The 20508-nt window shown below is 41.4% G+C and overlaps 1 protein-coding gene across 1 annotated transcript in view; it reads left to right on the top strand.

Annotated features, from left to right (window-relative positions):
- AFAP1L1 (actin filament associated protein 1 like 1) overlaps positions 1–20508 on the top strand; it is a 507629-nt gene that overhangs the window by 231373 nt on the left and 255748 nt on the right. The window contains exon 6 of the mRNA XM_044069203.1: positions 430–528. Within this exon, the coding sequence (XP_043925138.1) occupies positions 430–528 (99 nt within the window). The remainder of the gene's footprint in view (positions 1–429; positions 529–20508) is intronic.

The raw sequence follows: 20508 nt of genomic DNA, 5'->3' as shown, positions 1-20508 counted from the left end.
AGATTCAGGTTATTCCTTTGATGTGCACAGTTGCCTTCCATCTAATTAGCATATTTTCAGTACGTGAAAATGTATTAATTATAAAGTGAAAAGGCAAATGCAAATAGGTATAGTACTGATTTTATTTGTCTGTGGAATCTGAATTAAAGAGAAATGAAAAGAATTGCTGCAGTAAAGCATTCTCTACCAGGTACAGGGATTTTTAAATGCAACTTGCATCACATGGCAATTAGAGGGAAGACTATTAAGCAGAAAAGTGCATTATAACGCAGATACAGTGTACATATTGTTCATAAGAAAGATGTTGAAAGAGGCACTTCATGTGTTTCAGCCAGTATTCTCACATTGCATTTAAGAACAGCCACTTCCCCTCAATGATTACAACTTTCCTGTGTCAGCTGACAGCAGTCATTTTTATGTGTTTTGCAGATAGCTCTAGTCCACCAAACTCCATAGAAGATGGGTATTACGAAGATGCAGACAACAACTACCCAACAACAAGAATCAATGACGAGCAGAAAGACTCCTGTAAGTATTTGGAGGTGACAGGTTGGTAGTGGGGTGTTGTAACTGCATGGAACTGTGACAAGTATTGCATCATTTGGGAGGCCAGTTGTAGGTTCATAGGTAAGTACTAGGCTATCAGCCTAAGGGCCTAAGTAAGCCTAGCCAACAAGGTTCCCTGGCTTATGCCACCCAAGAAAGTTAATTTCCTGTGCCCCTGTCGAGCAGAGCCACAGAAGTGATCCCCGGGGTGTATTTCCTATTTCCTATCCACTCATCAAGATTTTTCTTGAAGAGTGCTAATGAGGAACTTTGCTTGACATAGATGGGTAGCTTGTTCCAGAGTATAGGAAGTCTCTGGGACAAGAATCTATCCCTCCAGCATGTCCTGTTTATTGTGGTGACAAGATTTAGGTTTTTAGAGCGTGTAGCTCAGAGGGATTGGGATTTCTAAGATGTAGCATGTCCAACAGCCCTGGGTTTAACATAGCTTTATATGTTAGGCATTGATCTCCTCAGAGTATGCGATATGCTACAGAGTAAAGCTGGAGTTTGTTGAGACGTTCAGCGTAGGGCATCTGTTTGAGGCCAGTAATCCTGTTTGTGAGGTACTTCTGTGGCCTTTCCAGCTGCTGCAGATGTCTTATGAGGTACATTCCAAAAGGGGCGTTGTACTTTATAATGGGACTGAGTGCCGAGTAGAGGGGAACAATTACCTCTTTTTTCCTGGATGAGAACCCTTTTGTGATGAGGTGTGCCACACAGAAGAATTTTCTGACTACTGTGGCGATGTGATTATCAAAGGAGAGACTACTGTCCACCTGGGTCCCAAGGTCTCTTATCACACATTCAACCTTAAGTAGACTGCCATTTATGTGGTAGTTCATGGGTACAGAGTTTTTACCAAAGGGGATGACAGTGCACTTTTTGGCATTGAGCTTGAGGCCATGCCTCTGACACCAGGCATCTGTCTCAGTGAGGCCCTTCTGTAGGATGTCTCCTACTTGAAAAGTGATTTGAGCCTGAAAGATGGGACTGTTTAACATCTAAGTAATGAGATTTTGCTTCTAGTTCTCAAGTTAACACATTGTACTGACAAGCTGTCTGATACATCGAGTAAATTTATACACATATCCGATATTTATTTACCCAGTATGTTATTGTACCTGTATGCCAAGTTCCTGCTTCATGAACATAGCTGTGTGCAGTTAGTAACACTGAACTTTGTAAAGGTAAAATTTGAGTTTACCAGTAAAAAGATGCAGAGCAATGATTTACAAAATGTTGAGTGATATTTACCATCTTAGACTCGGTGACTTAAAATAATGAGAAGATTTTGATTACATTGACATAGGAGAGCGCTGTGTCTTATTATTGCAGGCTGGTTTAGTGTACATGACAGGTGTTTTAGGTAACTGTATAGCAGTTAGGCTGGGAACTGAATACATTCATCCCTAAGACTCTATTCCAATAATGTGCTTTGTCCCAGCCTTCTTCTGCTACAACTGTAGATACATGCAGAGGCTAGCACATCACTCTGAGAGTGATTCCACCTATGCTGGGCTAAAGAAGATGAATGGTTACTGCTTGGAAATTCTATATGAGTAGAAAAGCCTAAATATTTTTGGCAAAATATTGGGTTTCTGATCATTGCCTGCTTGATATGTGCTCAAGACATGGATGTCAAGGGAACATAAGTAGTTATGATCGGAAACCCAGTAACAATTCTTTATAAGTGCAGTGAGATTTCAGCTGCACCGATTGACTACTGCTTGCAGAGAGAGAAAAAAAGTGTAAGAGCAGGAAGTGCTTTTCTGTTTTTCAGCTTTGAAATCCTGTGATACATTTTACATCGCTTCAGAGGTACCAGCAAGAAGCTAAACATATGTCTGTCAGTCTCTGTCTCCCTCCCCTTCCCTGATTTAGATCCTCACCACTGTCTTAGACCAAAGTGTTTCCTAGGTTTCAGAGATGTGAAGCACATCATGCTTTTACACATTTAAAGCTGTCTAAGGTTTAGCATGACACTAATGCTTAACAGCAGTTAGAGGTGCTTAACAAAAGTTTAAGCACTTTTCAGATATTAGAAAGGTGCTTAACAACCCTGTCTTTTACCTGAATTCAGAGTATAATCACAACACTCTGTGCACTGCATTTGTTTCTGAGTTCCTAAAAAGCTAGATAGTACAAGTCCATTTAGCTGATAGATTTTTGAGGTAATCTGCTAAACTGAGAGAGAGAGAGAGAGATATCATAAATGGACTTTGCGTATACATGTCCCTGTCTTAAACTTGCGTGAAATACAAGTTTCCTGTAGGTTGAGTGCCACAGGATAGTTGCACTTGAGGTAGAGAAATGTCATATGGTTGTGTTATAGATAGTTTGTGTCTTTCGGCTTTTTCCGGCTAGGGGTCGCCACAGCGGAATTCCGGTCTGCTAATGATTGGTAGTTGATTTTTACGTGCCAAGTTACCATCCCTGACGCACAACCTTCAACGAAGGTACGCCCATTCACTCATGTCTCCACGCAGAAGACAGTCTAGCTGAGAATCGAACCGGACAGCGTCTTACTGTGAGGCAACAATGCTACCGCAGCACCATCACCGCGGGGCACGTTTTGTTATAGATAGTAAAAGTTCTTATTAAAATGTGTCACAGTTCCATGAGAAACATTCATGATTTTACAAGAGTTAATGTGCCAGACTGATTACCAAATCGGTTAATTTTGAATAATACTTTGTCCGACTGGGGCTCCTGCTCCCTCCTTAACTCTTGTTATTCCACACTTGGTGTTCTCCTTCTTTCTTTTGTTTTAATGTACATAAAGCTGAAAAATGTGGTGCTGAAGGCAGGGAAGACGGTGGTGTGATACAGTAAGCAATTCCTTGTGTGCCTCACAATTAGCCTGTCACTTCCAGAAAAAAGTTTCACTGGCTTGAAAGTTAACGTACCAGAATGCCACAATTAACTGATCAGGATTGTACTAAGAGAAGATCTGATGGCCAACCACCCATTCACGGTTGTAGAATCAGGGAGGTTTTATTGTGGCGTTGGAGTCCGAGTGGAAGTAATGTTGGCAGTTTGTGATTGGTCCAGAACATGAGAATAAGATGGTCATTGGTCAAGGAGAGCTCAAGAAGAAACAACAGAAAGTGAAGGTTCATGAATTTTGTATAATCTAAATTGTATAGCTATCAGTCATTTGCCCATAAATGGTCATTTTGTTCCTGTTTGAAAAGAATAAAAAATCTGCTAGTCATTTTATTTCATGATGGTTTTGTGAGTAAGTTTATTTATAATGTTGCTTGTTTTTAAATTAAACCAGATGCAAGAGAACGAGATGAACAATGATGACAGAAGAAACAGATTTTGTGGTCAAAACTAGCCAACAAGAAAGCTACAGTACATATTTAAGAAATATGACATAAAGCAGTGATAACAATTGAAAAAAAATGTTGGAAGAAAGCAACACCCAACTATAAAATAAAATTGCAAATAAAAATAAAGAAAGAACAGAAGTAGCACTGAGACAAGAAATAATCTGAGATTTGCACCAAGCTAAGACAAGGCCAGAATAGAGTTTAAGCATAATTCATAAACTGTAGATGTTCTTCGTGTTTCACTGTTGCAGTCATCACATCTGTGTTATCCCTGCCAGGGTAGCCCTCGGATGGCCTAAATACCAAAGACTTAGTATTTCTGTGTCAGTTGCTGTCGCTTGAGGACTGACATCGGGTCATCAGTGGTATAAAGGAAGGCATCCGACGCCATTACATCAGTCTTTCTTGCCGTGGAGCCTGAAGAAGAAGCAGTTAGCACAAGTGCTGGTGAGCCTCTACCTGAGTTTCATTTCCAAATTGAAGTTGAAGTCTTCGAAAGCTAAGTACCCCATTGGGGATCTTTTTTTCTTGCACTAACCAATGTCAGAAAAAGTTAATAATTGTCTTGCCTCTGGAAAGCAAATACCACACCGAGACTTCCACTCTTACTGCGTCACTTGTCTAGGCCCAGACCAAGAAGTCCCTCGTTGCTTCTGCTTTGTTTAACACCACAACTGTTCATCGTTAGGCCCTTATTGTAGCCAGATATTTCCATTTACAGTCCTCGAATTCCAATATGGCTTCGGTAAGCCATCCGACAGCAGATCTTCCAAAAAAACATAAAGATAAAGACAGAGTCAGACTGCACAGGACCAAACCTTCCGACGATGGTTCCATTAAGCTGGTCATCAGTCCTCCTGATCTCAGTGAGGTGCTTTCGCAGCCCCTGATGCCCGTTTCAGTTAATTTGCAGGCCGCTACTGAGACCCTTTTGGAGTCCGGTATGCCGCAGAACCCTTCTTTCTCTAAGAATCCTGCTGTCATCTCTACCTTGGATGGGTCAGGAGCTACTGTGCATGCACCGGCTTCCAAGGAAGTCCTTCGCAACACCGAATCCTGACATAAACTGACGCCTTCTTTCACGGTTACTGTTCTTTCGAAAACAACTGAGTTCCTTAGGCCCAGGGGTCGAACCACACCCAAGAAACCGACTACTCATTCTCAGGCGCCTGCTCCGTTGCCTCAATCTCAAATGCTTAAAATGGCAGAAGGACCTTATCATGCTGATTAGGGGAAGCCAAGCCACTCCCTCAAAAAGAAAAAGAGATCTGTCTCCAGTAGTTTTGTCTGAACAAGAGTAGGATGAATCCGATGCATCTGACTATGAAGACATGCAGCCCCTCTCCACATATGAGGATTCTGATGCAGAGGAATCCATTCCTTCAGCCTCTCTCCCAGAGGATTTTTTCTTTGGGGAAACCTTGCATACCTTAAGGGAGCATTTCCAATGGGAGAGTCAAGACTACCCACACTCTAAAAAGAGACTCAGAGTTCCTGGACCTTCCACAACACAGGCCCTTAGCCATCCCCCCAGTTCTAGATGTGGTGGATGATGTCTTCCTTGAATCCAGCTCGACTCCAGATGCCCTCACTCCCCTCCTCCCAGCAAACCAGACAGGTACTACAGAGTCCCTAACTCATACAAATATGTTTTTAAAACTCCCAACAGCTGACCCTGAGGTCATTACTCAAGGGCCTAAAGGGATTAAAGCAACCTAAGCTAAGAATCCCACCCCTTCAGTCAGGGATTCCCAAGCACTGGTCAGATGAGGTAAAAAAGTATACACCTCAGCTACTCTTGCTATCCGGGCACTAAATTGTCAGTTCCATAAGCTTAAGTATCAGCAACATACCCTGGAACTCCTTAAACAAAAAAATGTCTTCCTTTCCTGCATGGGCAGAACCTAAAGATTTACAGGACTTGCATTCTGCTGGTCAAGTAACAAAACACACTTTGCACTGTGGTTTTGATGCCCTAGAAGTTTCTTGCAGTGCAGTAGTCACCAGATCTGTCATTAGAAGACATGCATGGCTTAAGAGACAACCCCTGCCAGACCATGTCAAATTAAAATTGTTAGATGCACCCTTGCACAAAGATAACTTGTTTGGCACTAAAGCAGAAGAGATCTTAAAAAGGATGGAAGAAAAAGCAAAATCTATGCAGACTGTTAAAGATTTCTTACAGGTCCAGCAGACATTTTCCCTCCAAGCACTGGTCTTTTCCTGCTCCGAGTAGACAGGGCCAGCCTAGGCCCCATGGAAACAGACCTCCCAGACAGCAGCCCCAGGGGTTGCAGAGATGTAAGCAGTGGACTACCTTCACTTCAAAGCCAGGGAGTTCTAAGCCACCCCCTTATGGTAAGACCTCACAATGACTCGCCCCTCCCCAACCTCATCTCTGCCCACCTTCACATACCCCTAGGAGGAAAACTCTCCTTTCCCTCAAGCACCTGGGCCACCATTAACAAGGACCAATGGGTTCTGAACATTGTGTCTCAGGGGTGCAAATTCTCCTTTCACACTCTTCCAACTCCAAAAGGGCTCCCAGATCTGCTGCCAAATCAGTGGGCAGAGGCTCAAAAGAAAATCCATTCCCCGCTCTCCTTGGGGGCAGTAGAGCATGTTCCTGCAGAGCAGATAGGCCAAGGTTTCTACTCCAGACTTTTTCTGGTGCCTAGAAAAGAGGGCACCTGATGCCCCATCCTCAATCTAGCCATTCTAAACACCTTTCTGGTGATCCCAAAATTCAAAATGTTCACCCTCCAGCAGCTGCTACCCATGCTGTCCAAGGACTCCTGGCTAGCCATACTGGACCTAAAAGAGGCCTACCTCCATATTCCTATCAGGGAGTCTTGCAGAAAATATCTCCGCTTCAGGGCAGGATCTCAGCACTTTCAGTTCTCTGCGCTTCCCTTTGGCTTATCTACTGCTCCCAGAGTTTTCACAAAATGCCTGGCTCCAGCCATTGCCTTTTGCAGACAAAGAAATATTCACATTTACTCCTACTTAGGCGACTGGCTTATTCAGGCAGACAATCAGGAAAAGCTGCTCAAAGACCTGGCCTTTGTAAAGGATCTACTAACCTCCCTAGGGTACACAATCAAAGAAAAGAAATCCAAACGGGTACCCACCAAAAGGATAATCTTCCTGGGAGCAAGTCTGGACACAGCATCCCAGATGACATGCCTTACACCAAAGAAACAAATTTTCCTATCGGCTTACTTCTGTCAACTGGCCACCAGGCCCCAGCTTTCTGCAAGCAAAATCCTGCAAGTCCTGGGGTTCATAGTCTCTTGCATACTCCTCATTCCATATACCAGACTGTATATGAGGAAACTTCATTGGTACCTAAAGAGCCTTTGGTGTCAACACTCTCAAGATCTGGAAACTCTTCTACCTATTATTCCTTGCCTGAGGAAGGAGTTTCTTTGGTGGGCAACAGCCTGCTCCCACAACAAGGGACTGTCCTTCTCCCCACACCCCTCTGCCCAGACCCTCACCACAGATGAGTCAGACTACACCTGGGGTGCACACCTAGACAGCAGGTGCATACAGGGCCAATGGAACCCCCAGCAACTCCCCCTGCACATCAATCAAAAAGGGATGATGGCTGTGCAGCAGGCCTTGATAGCTTTCAAACTCCTTCTCTATCCAGGAGTTCTCCTGATCAAAACAGACAACACCACTGTGATGTGGTACATCAACAAGGAGGGAGGGACTCACTCCTACCCACTGTGTAGGCTGGCCATGACCCTTTGGTTCACAACTTCTTCCATGCAAATACACCTGTTAGCACAATACCTGTCAGGCTGTCCAACTCCCTGGCAGACCAATTAAGCAGAAAGCAGCTCAACAGAAACACCTTCTTCCTAGTAGCTCAGAAATGGAGAACCCCAGAGGTTGACCTCTTTACATCCCACACCAAACATCAGCTCAGCAAATTCTGCACCAGGGAGCATCACTGCATGGCTTGGAAAGTGGATGTCCTGTCCTTCCCTGGGTAAACCTCTCGGTCTCTGCCTTTCCTCCCCTACCTCTCATTCCCAGGGTACTGCACAAAATAAGGGAGGAAAAACCAAGGACCATTCTCATAACTCCAGACTGGCCCAGATAGCACTGGTACCCCTTGCTGCACAGCCTGTCCCCGGTGCCTCCATGGAGTCTTCCTCAGATTCCAAACCTCCTAACCCAGAGGGAAGGGGAATTCATGTACCCCCAATTGCAGACACTCAATTTGGCAGCTCGGCTTATATCCTAACCCCTGACCAGTCTGCCATCCTCAGTAAACAGGCTTTGGATGTTATCTGAGAGGCCAGACACCCTAGCACCAGAAAGTCTTATGCAGATAAATGGAAAAGGTTCTGCACTTGGATCCAGGCTAAGGGGGCCATTATGTCACAGCCCTCCATCCCTCTCATCCTGGATTACTTAGCTGACCTACTGCACAGTGGTCTCTCTTTCTCCTCTATAAAAATTCATGCCTCTGCTTTTTCTGCTCATTTTCCCACTGAGCAGCCTCTTTTTTCATGCCCTCTGATTAAACATTTCCTCAGATGGGCTAGCAACTTGAGGTCCCCCAGAAAGGCACCAACACCAGCTTGGGACCTTAACTTTGTCTTGGAAAAGCTCACCCTGCCCCCTTTCAAACCAGCTTTTTCTGCAGAGCTAAAATTTCTCTCCTGGAAGACAGCCTTCCTCCTGGCCATCACTTCAGCAAGAAGAGTCTCTGAGCTGCAAGCACTCAAGGCTGTGGTACCCTTCATCATCTTCCATGCAGACAAGGTATCCCTCAGAACTAATCCATCCTTCATGCCCAAGGTGGTGTCCAGTGTGGCTCTCAACCAATCCATCCATTTACTCACCTTCTTTCCTAACCCACAGAATAAGGGGGAAAGGGTTCTGCACTCTCTAGATGTGCACAGACAGCTCATATACTATTTGGACAGGATTAAACCCTTCAGGAAGTCTGATCAATTGCTGGTTAGCTTTGCTTCAGGTGCAGAAGGCAAAGCCATCGCCAAGCAAACCATTTCCAAATGAATAGCACACTGCATCCATTTCTGCTACAAACAGCATGGCGAGCCTCCCCACAACGGGGTCCAGACACACTCCACCAGAGCAGCCTCCACCTCTGCAGCTTTTCTCAGAGGAGTCCCACCAAGGACATCCTGGAGGCTGCCACCTGGACATCTGTTCATACTTTTACCAAACCTTACCACCTGCCTCTCTTCTCCAATCCAGGGCAGAGTTTGCCTCTGCAGTCTTGCAGGGCATGCTAGCCAGCCCCTAGCTTCCTGGACTGCCTCCACCCATTTCCTCAGCTTTGGAAATCTACCCAAATGTGATGACTGCAACAATGAAACACTTAAGAACATAGTACAGTTGTGTACACTTACCATAAATGTAGATGTTTGAGTGTATTCACTGTAACAGCCCTGGTTACCCTCCCTCCAGCCCCCTTTCTCTTTTTCTTCCTTTTTTTTCCTTGTTGTTCTCCTTTCCTTACAAGGGACATATTGGTATTTATTTTCCACTGGTAGGGTTCTACCACCAGAGCCTGGCCTCATACTTTGGGGGCTCCTGACAGGTTAGGGCAAGAAAAACAGATGTAATGGCGTTGGATGCCTTCCTTTATACCAATGATGACCTGATGTCACTCTTCAAGTGACAGCAACTGATGCAGAAATACTAAGACTCTGGTATTCAGGCCGGCCAAGGGCTACCCAGGCAGGGATAACCCAAATGTGATGACTGCAACAGTGAATACACTCGAACATCTACATTTATGATAAGTGAACACAACTGTACCTTTGGCTAAAGGTTGCTTTGAAAAAAAAAACCAGACTATAGGACAGAGGAGTCTATAGCACATCATCGAATTCTTAATTTATCAAATACCTAATTGTCGAACTACCTGTTCAACGAATGATCTAACCATTGAAGTGGAATTCATCAAAAGATTTTTTTACTTGGCCATCCTGAAAAAAAATGTTGCGTGATTGACATGCCGACTGGCCAAGATTTACCCATTACCTCATTGTAGTGCAATCTTGGAGTTGGTATACTTAATTTGCAGGGGTGTATGGGGTGCAGCCCCCCTGCAAAAACACAAAAAACTTTACCTTTCATGGAGTTGGTCAAGTAAAATCTTTCGATGAATTCCACTTTGATGATTGGGTCATTTGCTGAATAGGTAGTTCGACCGTTCTGGTTCAACTGGTAGGTATTCGATAAATTAAGAGTTTGACGATGTGATATAGACCCGGGCAAAGAGGTAAATCTGTTTATGTACTAAACGCAAAAGAACCCAAACTAGCAAATAATAACCCATCAAAGAAGCCTGAACTGATCAAGTTAGTTGCAAATCTGATGAGACTAAATAGGAAAGAGAGGAAAACAGTGAAATAACAGAGCAAAGTGTCAACATGATAGATGGATTCGAGATGCAAAGAAAGATCCTGGATTACTCTAAAACAAATGTAAGTTGTTTTCATGTCAAACCAACAAATAAAAATGGGTTTATTTGTACATAGATTTTAACAAAGAGTACTGTTATGATTGATAATTGCTTAGTGCTATACAAATATACCAGTACTTAACACATCCTCAAATTTCGTAATCCCGATGGCAAGATAGTTGCTTCTTTCTAAGAGCCAGTGACATTGTGGGTTTGATAATAAATGACATCTTAATAACTATCAATTTAAAGACTTTTAAAGTACCAGTAAACTGCGCACAGACAAGTGAGTCAGTTTTGTCTCTAGTGAACTGCTTCACGAAAGGATAAGCAAGGCTTTAACAAGTACAAAGGGATTTTCTGGATACAACAATTAAATGATATCCTAACAGTCTAATGGATATACTTTCATCTTGAATGTTGGAGCTGCAGTACAGCTTCTGTGGTAAGCAGATGAAAAACAAAACAGGAAGGACAACATGAAAATATTCTGACATATGAAGTAGGAACAAGGGAAGTGTCTTACTAAAGGAGAAACCACGTTGGTAAGGAATTTAAAACACAGATATGGCTCTTTATTCAGCTTCTAGCCCTGCTAGATAAGTGAGAGAAACTTAACAGTGATTACTGCAAGATATACACTATCACCAGGTGTTATTAATTCTTGAATCCCTGGCATGGCATTGGTGGTGGTTAGGGAAGTAATTATGACTGTGACTCCAGTCTTGACATTAAGCCAGCAATTTACATTCAAAATGGAATGCCCAGAAGGATTGACTTTCAAAATGATATGCCCATTAGGTCCCAGAACATTGCAAACAGACTTTCTTCCTTAATGTTTGTTCCTTTTCAAACTACCTTGTAATGCAAAATGTTAATACTGTTCCTTTTATAGATCATTTGGAAATAGGGCAGAAACAACTGTTGCCTAAAAAAGTATTACAGTTAGAAAATTTATTTTCCTTTGCAAGTGGTGCAAATATCTGACTTTTTCAGTAAGTGCTGTAACCAGTTCATTTTGTGCCAAGTGCATTTCCCCAATCTGGTATCCCTCAGCTGTAAGTTGAGATACAAAAAAAAAGCCATCTCCTTCAGAGTTGGGGATCATAAAAAGAAAGTTTTTTATAAACTCTATCAGACCGCATGGTACAGTTTAAATACCACACACAGCACTGAAAAGCTTCAGCCCTGACTGCTAATGCAGTATCAGCATTTTGCCATTACAACACTACCATAAGTCAGCGTTGTGCCTGTCACACTCCCTGAAAGCTTGCGCCTGGTGTGACTGCTGACTTCTCCCCACCCTAGCTATATATCTGAAGTGCACATCCATTTTAAACAGGGAGCTCAGAAGTGGATATATATGGACAGTGTGTTCACATCCTTTATCTTTGTAGGTGCTGAACTATTTGACCCACTTTATCTATTTACAAAGAGACACAGCAGACAAAATGCAGGATATCCAAGTGGAGTTGCATGGGGGCCCTTTGAATGATAAGATCAAGACCCAAGCTCCTGGTTCCAACATGGGTAGTATCACCATCCATGTGATTCATAATTATTCAAAAAGTGTTTTAAAGAAGTAAGAGTCCATGTTGCTCTGCATTGGTACTTCCTGGTTGTGTTTCACCTAGTTCATTGAGTACACCGGGACATCTTTCTTAGATTCCGCTATAAAAAAGCTACCTACTGCTTAGATCTGAAGTCTCCCAGCATCTTAACAATGTGAGGGAGGTCTGCCATACTCTCACTATGATGGGTGTGAGGATTCACCCTCCTTACCTTACCTTTGCTTGGGTGCAGAGGAGATGGTGCCTGTTGTGGTTTTGCATGGCCCACAGCATCAACTGTGTGTGTGTGTGTGTGTGTGTGTGTGTGTGTGTGTGTGTGTGTGTGTGCGTGTGTGTGTGTAGGCTGGAAACAATTCCCTTAATCTGTTTTCCATCAAAGTTCCAGGCCCACAGGTTGAGGATTTGACACTCACCAAGAAGCTGTAGTCTACCACTTACCCAACTGTTCCAATCTGGGCACAGGTGAGTGTAAATATACTGTTCATCTCAGTGCTTGAAAAATAATCTTCTGGAACAGACGGATAAAGGAAGTAATATATAGAAGGTACTCCATAGCTTTTCTTGCTCCTTCCTAGGTTCCATTGCTTCCCTTGCAAGACATTCCACCCCATCAGAAACAAAATAACAGGGTCCTAAATCTCCTCAAAAACTAGCCTTCTAAAAGGTCTGTACCAGTTGAGATATTCCAGATTTCTTTTGGTGCCAAAGGGAACAAAGCAAATAATACACATTATAGATCTTAGCAGCTTAATTGTCTTTGTTTCAAATGAAACCTTTCAAATTGTAATGGTGTAGTCTACCCTTCCTTGTCTGTGAGAAAGTTTTTGTGTTATTTAGAACTCCAAGGCATCTACCCAAACATCAAAATAACCAAAGAGTTAAGAAGATTGATGCCTTTCCTAGCTGAAGACTGCTATTACCAGTTCAGAACTCTTTCCTTTGGTCTCCCCACAAACCCACAGTGTTAAGTGCTTGGAACTGTATGCAGCTATCAAAAACTGTAGGAAACTAAAATATTCTTTTATGTGCATGACTGGCTTCTTGCTGTTCCATCTCAGGTAGAGTTCGTTCACAAAAGAGAGTCTGTACTCGCATTAGTGCTTTCTCTTCAGGCCCCCAGACTAGCTGACTCTCTTCCAAGTATCTTCAGAAACTGACACTGTAGCAAGAAACTAGGAATTCAGGATGAGGCTTGTTCAGCACCTACACTATAAAGTAAGATGTTCATGTTTTAAGCAATTTTGCAGTGGTTCTTAGCATCTCTCCTACAATTATTTATGCAAAACTACATCCAGTGAACTGTCTGACTTGTTTCTTGTTTATAAATATATACAATTTGTATTACATTTGCTTGTCTCAGGTTGTTACTATTTTTACTACATTTAGTTTCACTCGTTACTTTGTTGCCATGCTTCTCCTGAATGACATTCCTGTTTCTGTCTTCATGTCTGTATAATGTATATACAGTCTGTGTAGTTCATTTTATTTTATTTATTCTTTTTTAACTGAGGTAGAACTCTGACTCATATGGGTAGCTTTCAGGCTAAGCTCAGGACTTGGGACTTAACCAGGCAAGTTTTGTATGTTTGTAAAATATGTTTGTGACAAAATGCTGTCTCTGTGCTGTGGCTAAAGAGGTCCTACTCATGACAAGTTTACTGCCCTGTTATAAAATCAGTAACAGTTAGCCTCTCGAAGTTCCAGCTGCTCCCATTTCAGTCTCTCACTTTCATAAGCTGCACCTTGGACACTGCAGTATGTTGAGACTTTCTGACCCATGACAGAATATTATCCCTTCATTGCATAATTGCTTCTATTCAATTGGCACATCCTGTTCCACCAGAGACTTGTCTTAATGATTTATAAATCATGGCAGTTTCTGTTTTCACATTTTCATTGTCCTTATGTAGGTTCTACATGAGGGGTCCTTCACTGGGAAGTTTGAGACATTTTTACTTAATGTTTCAGTTATCTTTCCCATTCAGTTCATTGTCTGTGCCCCTTCAATCAAACCTGCAATGGGCGTTGGACTTTTTGAACCTCAAGTCAGAGAGTCTGTTCTAACTCCTAACATATCAGATGACCATTGATGCCCAAGGAAGAGGTGATACTTCAGTGGGTACCTTGACAACTCAGGGAGACTTGGAAATAGGGAATGCTACTGGATTTGCTGGTCATTTAGTTCTTCGTACCACAGATGGTCATCTCCAGTCATTCATATAACATGGCTGTAGTATGACCCATCTGAATATACATATATATATATATATATATATATATATATATATATATATATATATATATATATGTGTGTGTGTGTGTGTGTATATATGTGTATATATGTATATATATATATATATATATCTCTATATATATATATATATATATATATATATATATATATACACACACACACACACACACACACACACACATACATAGAGAGAGAAATTTCTTGCACTATGAGATTGAGACTTTTATAACTTTGACCAAATTATTTGAGCAGTTAAAACCTGATAAACTAGTTGTTAATTAAGTATAGGGAAGCCATTACACCGCTGGGTAATTACCTTTTATACTAGGCTAATGACCACCAGGGTCTTTATAAGACTATCCCTGCAGCCCAACCCCATTTTGTACCCGAATATCATGGACTCCTATGTGGTAGATGAGGTAACTAAGAAGTTGACAGTGGGGGGGGGGGGTTAGTAAGGGGTTAGTCTTACGTATTGCCGACTTCTGTCCATCAGAGGCGTGTGATCCAGACCAAGGGTAAATTTAAGATTTCCTGTCCAGTGATCAAGGTTTCATTTGATCAGTGATTGATCTTACATGATATCAACATGTAAACATGTGGGATCACTGTTTGTGTGAGCTCACTGCGTATTCTTTTATGGAGTTTCTCCTTTCTCCACTTTTGTGCAGTTAAAAAACTAATGCATATCAGTTTGGGTGTGGGGGGGGGGTTAGGGGTCTTGACCCCCTTTCCCCTTGTAAATGCATTTATTTTGGTCTTTGCAGTAGGATGTATGTATGTCATATAAATCATTTGTGACTGAGCATTTTTGGGGAGCCATTTGTACGTCTGTTGTCCATAGCGGAAGCTAGCATAGCAATATATGTGTAAGAGGAACATTCATCTTCTATAACATAGCCTTTTTTTATTTTTCTTCCCTCAGCTTAGCAGTGTATGGCATAGAACTGGAGAATGAGGGAAGAGTGGATGTGTGATGAGAAGGGGTAGGAACCAAACTGTATAAGGATGCTGATTGGGTCTAATGTGTATAACATCAGTTGTGAAGGACTTTCTTCTTACAGATTGGTTGTTTTAGTATTTACTTTTCATATATATGTGTGTGTATGTATGTGCACTCATACATGTAGTATGAATTTCTGTGAATAAAAAAAAGTATTTTACAACAGTAGTTCTGTTGCTACGAATTTACTGCCAGTATGTATTAATTTTATGTACTTAATCTGTTTTTGAGAAGGTAAAGGGTGACAGCTGTGGAAGTTGAATGAGTCTCTCAGCAAGTAATAGGTGCCCAGTGCAATAAATTGATGTTGCCGGTCTATCAGTTCCATGAAACATCTAACATCAGTGTTTTGCCAGAATTTAATGAAACAGTTTAAACAGTTGAAATAGTTGAACAGCAGCCTTATTTACTGACCAGGACTTTTCTGAAAAGGGGTCAGTTGGCCAAGTGGCTATTTTCCCTTAATGAAATTTATTTGTGGCCCAGGACTGGTCCAGAGCACAAATGAGACATATCCATTCAACAAGGACGAATCTGGAAGGTAATACATGAATTGAAAGTTCATGAGTTGTGTGTGAGTCAATTTATGTAGCTTTCAGCCAATGGCCCATAAGTGGTTCTGCTGTTCTCTTTAGGAGTGTGATAATCGAGTGTATTCATCATAGACTCCCATTATAGCTACCTTCTGTGTTTGTGGTCTGCTGTGCTAAAACAAATACAGCAAACACGAGTAATGTTTGCCACCTCCAGGCCAAAAGGCATGATTGGTGAGAGCAAAGAAATCTGGAAAATTGAAATATTTAAGGATTTAGGCAGAGGGAATATACTGCAACTTCATCTCTGCTTCAGAGTTTCTCTGCCAGACTTTATTTGTTGAGCAGAAGATCTGAAAGAAAAATTAACAAGCATACTTCTATGCAGAGTCTGCATCTCTTCCCTGTGTTTGTGTGGGTTCCCTCCGGTTACTCAAGTTTCATCCCACATTTCAAAGACATGCTGTAGCTGGATTGCACACATGAAATTGGCCATAGGTGTGTGTGTGTGTGTGTGTGTGTGTGTGTGTGTGTGTGTGTGTGTGTGTGTGTGTGTGTGTGTGTGTGTGGTGTGGAAGAACTACTGCAGCAGGGCTAGACATCTGGCAGTGTAAACTTTGGCTCTAGATGTTTGTCAGTGTTGAAGTGACACCCCGATCCCATGTGCAAAAATGGGAACAGGGGTTGTGGATGGATGGACTTGTCTGTAGAGCAGGTAGGGTGGAGAGTTGCATCTTTTTTCCTGGAAACCACAAGTTAAAATATCTTTTGATAATGAACCGTTGAGCTCAGAAACATTAACTAAACACATTGATGTTTTTTGTAAACAACTATACACCATCTTATGAGAAACAAAATAGAAACAGCATATTTTACTCTGATTAGAGACATGGTTATGTGTAATAAAAAGGCCAGCAAAAATACTGCCTCATTTACTGATTTTGTTGATGTTCAGCATGCCATTATTTCAAGTAAACAAAAAACAAAATACACAGATAACTCCACTTAAAAGAATGCAGCAAAAGTTCACATTCTTGTCCTACTTAGATAAATATCTCTGTTGCGTGATGGGGATTACCATATTTGTTTTAAGAGGTTCTAACATGTTATAATACATCAGGTTTTTCAAAAAGTCCATATCCGACGACTTCTTGTCTAATTTGTTGACCTCTTTTGGCAGGGGCATCACAGAACTTTGCTTAGAAAGGAGGGAAGTAAGGAAATAACAGCTTCCTCGTTGTTGTGTGAGGGATGTGAGCAGCATAGCCAGGCTTTTTGGCATTATGCCAAAGAACTACCACTTGCCTAGGATTCTAGTTTTAACAGACTGCAATACCAGCACCTTTTTGCCTTTGTCTTTGTTTGTTAGATATAGTACAGTAAGACAGGGAACAGTTTTTCAGGGCCTGCAAGCATCTTGCTGTGAAATCTAAGGTAACTTACGGCTGCAATTATGCTTTGAAAGTTAATGCACATAGTATCAAGAACAGGCAAATGTGAATAATTGCTTGTTGAATCGGTGGTTAGGAAAGTGAGACAGCTGACAGAAATCTAAAATATATTTTGTGGTTCATTAGCAAATGAAAAATGCACAGCATGTGTTGTATCAAAGCGGAAATGTACCAAGGTACTGTAGCATGGATAAACATTAGTATCAGCTTGTTTCAGAGATGGCAGAAGGATAGAGTATTTGTTTGTTTGTGTCTTTCGGCTTTTCCCGGTTAGGGGTCGCCACAGCAGAACTTCGGTCCATTAATGATTGGCAGTAGGTTTTTACGTGCTGGCTTGCTGGGCCTAACGCACAACCTTCAACGAAGGAATGCCCATTCACGCATGTCACCACACAGAAGATGCTCTAACTGAGAATCGAACGGGCAACGTCTAACTGTGAGGCGACAACGCTACCGCAGCACCACCACCGCAGTGGGAACTTATCCACAATATGCCCATTTTTTAGTAATCCGTGGCTTAAAAAGACAATAAAATTAAATGTGAGCGTACACATTTAGGTTTTCACACTTGAGGATATACCCACCCACCCACCCATCCATACATCCATACATACATACATACATACATACATAACATTTATTTGCCATTTGTTTAGAGTAGAACATTTGGTTTGATATAGTAAGAGGAAAACATTACATATTTGGCAAAAAAAAATTTTATCTATCCATCTGACACCTTGCAGTTCAGTTACAGCAGCTGTAATTTGAGCCTCCAGGATTGCTGAGCTTCCTGTGTCACTGGGAGGGAGCTCAGCTGCTGTGCAATGGATCCTCATCTCTGCAGGTTTGATCCTTGATCTCATCCCTTCAGTTACTACTCAAAAGCTGGTAACTGTACATGAGGATGGAGACATAGACTAAGTAGTAAAGCAGGGAGTTTGTGCTATGAATCGTTCGCCACACTCCAGCACAATGCCTGTAATATGGTCAAAGTGCCACTCTCAGCCACTGGTCATTCTCTTATTCTTTACTTTCACTCATGCACATGAACCCAAGATACTTAATACTCCTCCACTAAAGGTGTTTGTTCACCTCTAACCTAAGAGATTTCTACTGTTTTCTAAGACAGAACCACTAGTTTTGATTTGGAGAGGATCCACTATGTTTACACAAGACTACGTGGATTGAAACAGAGTTGTTCTTCCAGTTCTGACAGGCCTGAGTACTCAAACCCTTGAGAATAATGTACTTGCGACTGTGCCATTGTCAAGCAAATGCAGCACATTATAAAATACAAAATGCATTTTTTCAAGAGGATAAGCTTTTCTACATTCCACATATGAGAGGTCTTTCCCCCACACTCCATCCAGTTTTTTATTCTCATTTTGAAATCACAGCACATCCGAGAAAGACCAGTAATTAACAGTGGGGAAAAGTCATGTTGCTTCTGCTGAAGATTACAAACTTGGAAGAGTTATAAACAGTACACGAATCACCATGTTGTTCCATCATGAAACAAGTGATCATTTGCTAATGGCTACTACTGTGAGCATTGATTTTCAGCAACTATGATACAAGTAATCTTGTATGAAGTAGCTGATTGAAAGCCTTTGGACGTTGATTTTTCATCAGATCTGCTTCACGATCAGCAGTGTGTTCCACTCCAGTGCCTGCTGGGAAGTCAGTTGATGTCTTATCTGTAGATGTCATCTTGTCATATCTCAAAGGAAGTCATCTTAATCAAACCAAGACTTTTATCTGTCAAGGCACTGATTTGTTTTCCTGTGTCAACACTGATGACCTCATTTGGTTCTCATAACTGCAGCGCTAATTTTATGCATACCTTTTCCAAAGCTTCTCATAGTAGTTGTATGGAAAACTCACTGTGGGTCTCCATGTCTGATCTGTTTCTGGATTTCGGGTATTCACAGATATGGAACTAAATGACAAATGGCTCCACAATTTGCTGCCACTTTTATGTACAGTTATTACAAGATCTGAGATCACTTCACCTGCAGCAAGGTAAGTTCTAAGAAATTAAATGCATGCAGCTTTTTTCTTGTTTGATATCTGTTTTTCTCTTTTGGCGCTTATTCATATGCAAGTTGTTGATCTCATCGGATGTGGAAATTGTAGTATGAAGCTAGATATATATGTTTGAAATATGATGAAGCTTTTTGTTAGTTTGGGTAGACGATGTATTCAGTTGTGACAGTAGATATATCCATTAGACTATTATGCATATACCCCTGGGGCTTGCACATGTATGTATTGTTATCTCCTGACAGTTACTGTGAAAAAAATCATTGAAAAATATGTTGAGTTCTGTTTCCTTTAACAGATGTGGATTTAAATGCCTACAGGTATGGATGTGTTCATACATTGCTAGCCTGTAGGATAATCTTCTAAAAGCCTGATTGATATAAAGCCTTGTCTTTATTTCTTATCACTCATAAAATTACCTTAAAAAGTAGGGAGAGACTTTTGTATTGTTAACTGGGAGTAGAAACGTGTTCCACAGAGTTCCCTATCAGATGTGCAGTATGGGATTTTATGACTCAAATTTAAAACCAGAAATTTTCAATAACCTTTAAAGAACTGGTTAAAGGGGGAGGATGAATTCCCTTTCATTACCATGCCCACATTTCATATGTACTAACTCTGTCAAGATCACTGTACCTTGGAATAGCAGAACACTTCAGAATACTGCAGCCTCAGACTTGGTGTATATTCTCACTTGACATTAACATGTTCAGTTTTGTTATTCTGTGGGCTGTAGTTGTGATCCTCAGAATTTCAACAGGCAAACCTTCTAATGTCTAGGGAGATGTTGTGTCAAAAAATTATCTGTTTTCACATTATTTATATTTGGTTTAGTGGTAAATTACCCAGCCTTGTACTATGGTCTGTGTGTTCCTAGCACAGTATTTAAAAAGGACCAGATCTGATAGTGGTTTAAAGACTAGGCACAGGTCACCACTCAGAACCTTACAGCTGTAAAACATAAGTGTAGTTTAAATTTTTAGACCCACTGTTTCATTTGTGAGAAACATTCAGATTTTCTGTAGTTGAATGAAGTGTATTTAGTAGGGGCAAAAAGCTAATATAGTGGCACAGTTTTGTCCCTGGGCAATCCTGGTTCTCCCGTTAATATTAGATAAGCTTTTCCTAATTGCTTTTCTAACCACTAAGGAGACTGTAGGTATGGTTAGGTTCCTGTATGACACTGTTTTGAGTTTATGGTAATCAGTTCTATAATCAAAATTCACATTTTTATTCTGAAATCAATACTGACCAGTAGTGCAGTGGTCAGTGCTACTGTTCATTTTCTGTCACTTTTCCTGGCTAGGGGACT

The sequence above is a fragment of the Protopterus annectens genome, chromosome 4.part0 (assembly GCF_019279795.1).
Source record: "Protopterus annectens isolate FY-2018-M chromosome 4.part0, PAN1.0, whole genome shotgun sequence".
Lineage (NCBI taxonomy): Eukaryota > Metazoa > Chordata > Ceratodontiformes > Protopteridae > Protopterus > Protopterus annectens.
Note: the sequence above shows the minus strand (reverse complement) of the source record. Positions and strands in the feature narration are given on the sequence as shown.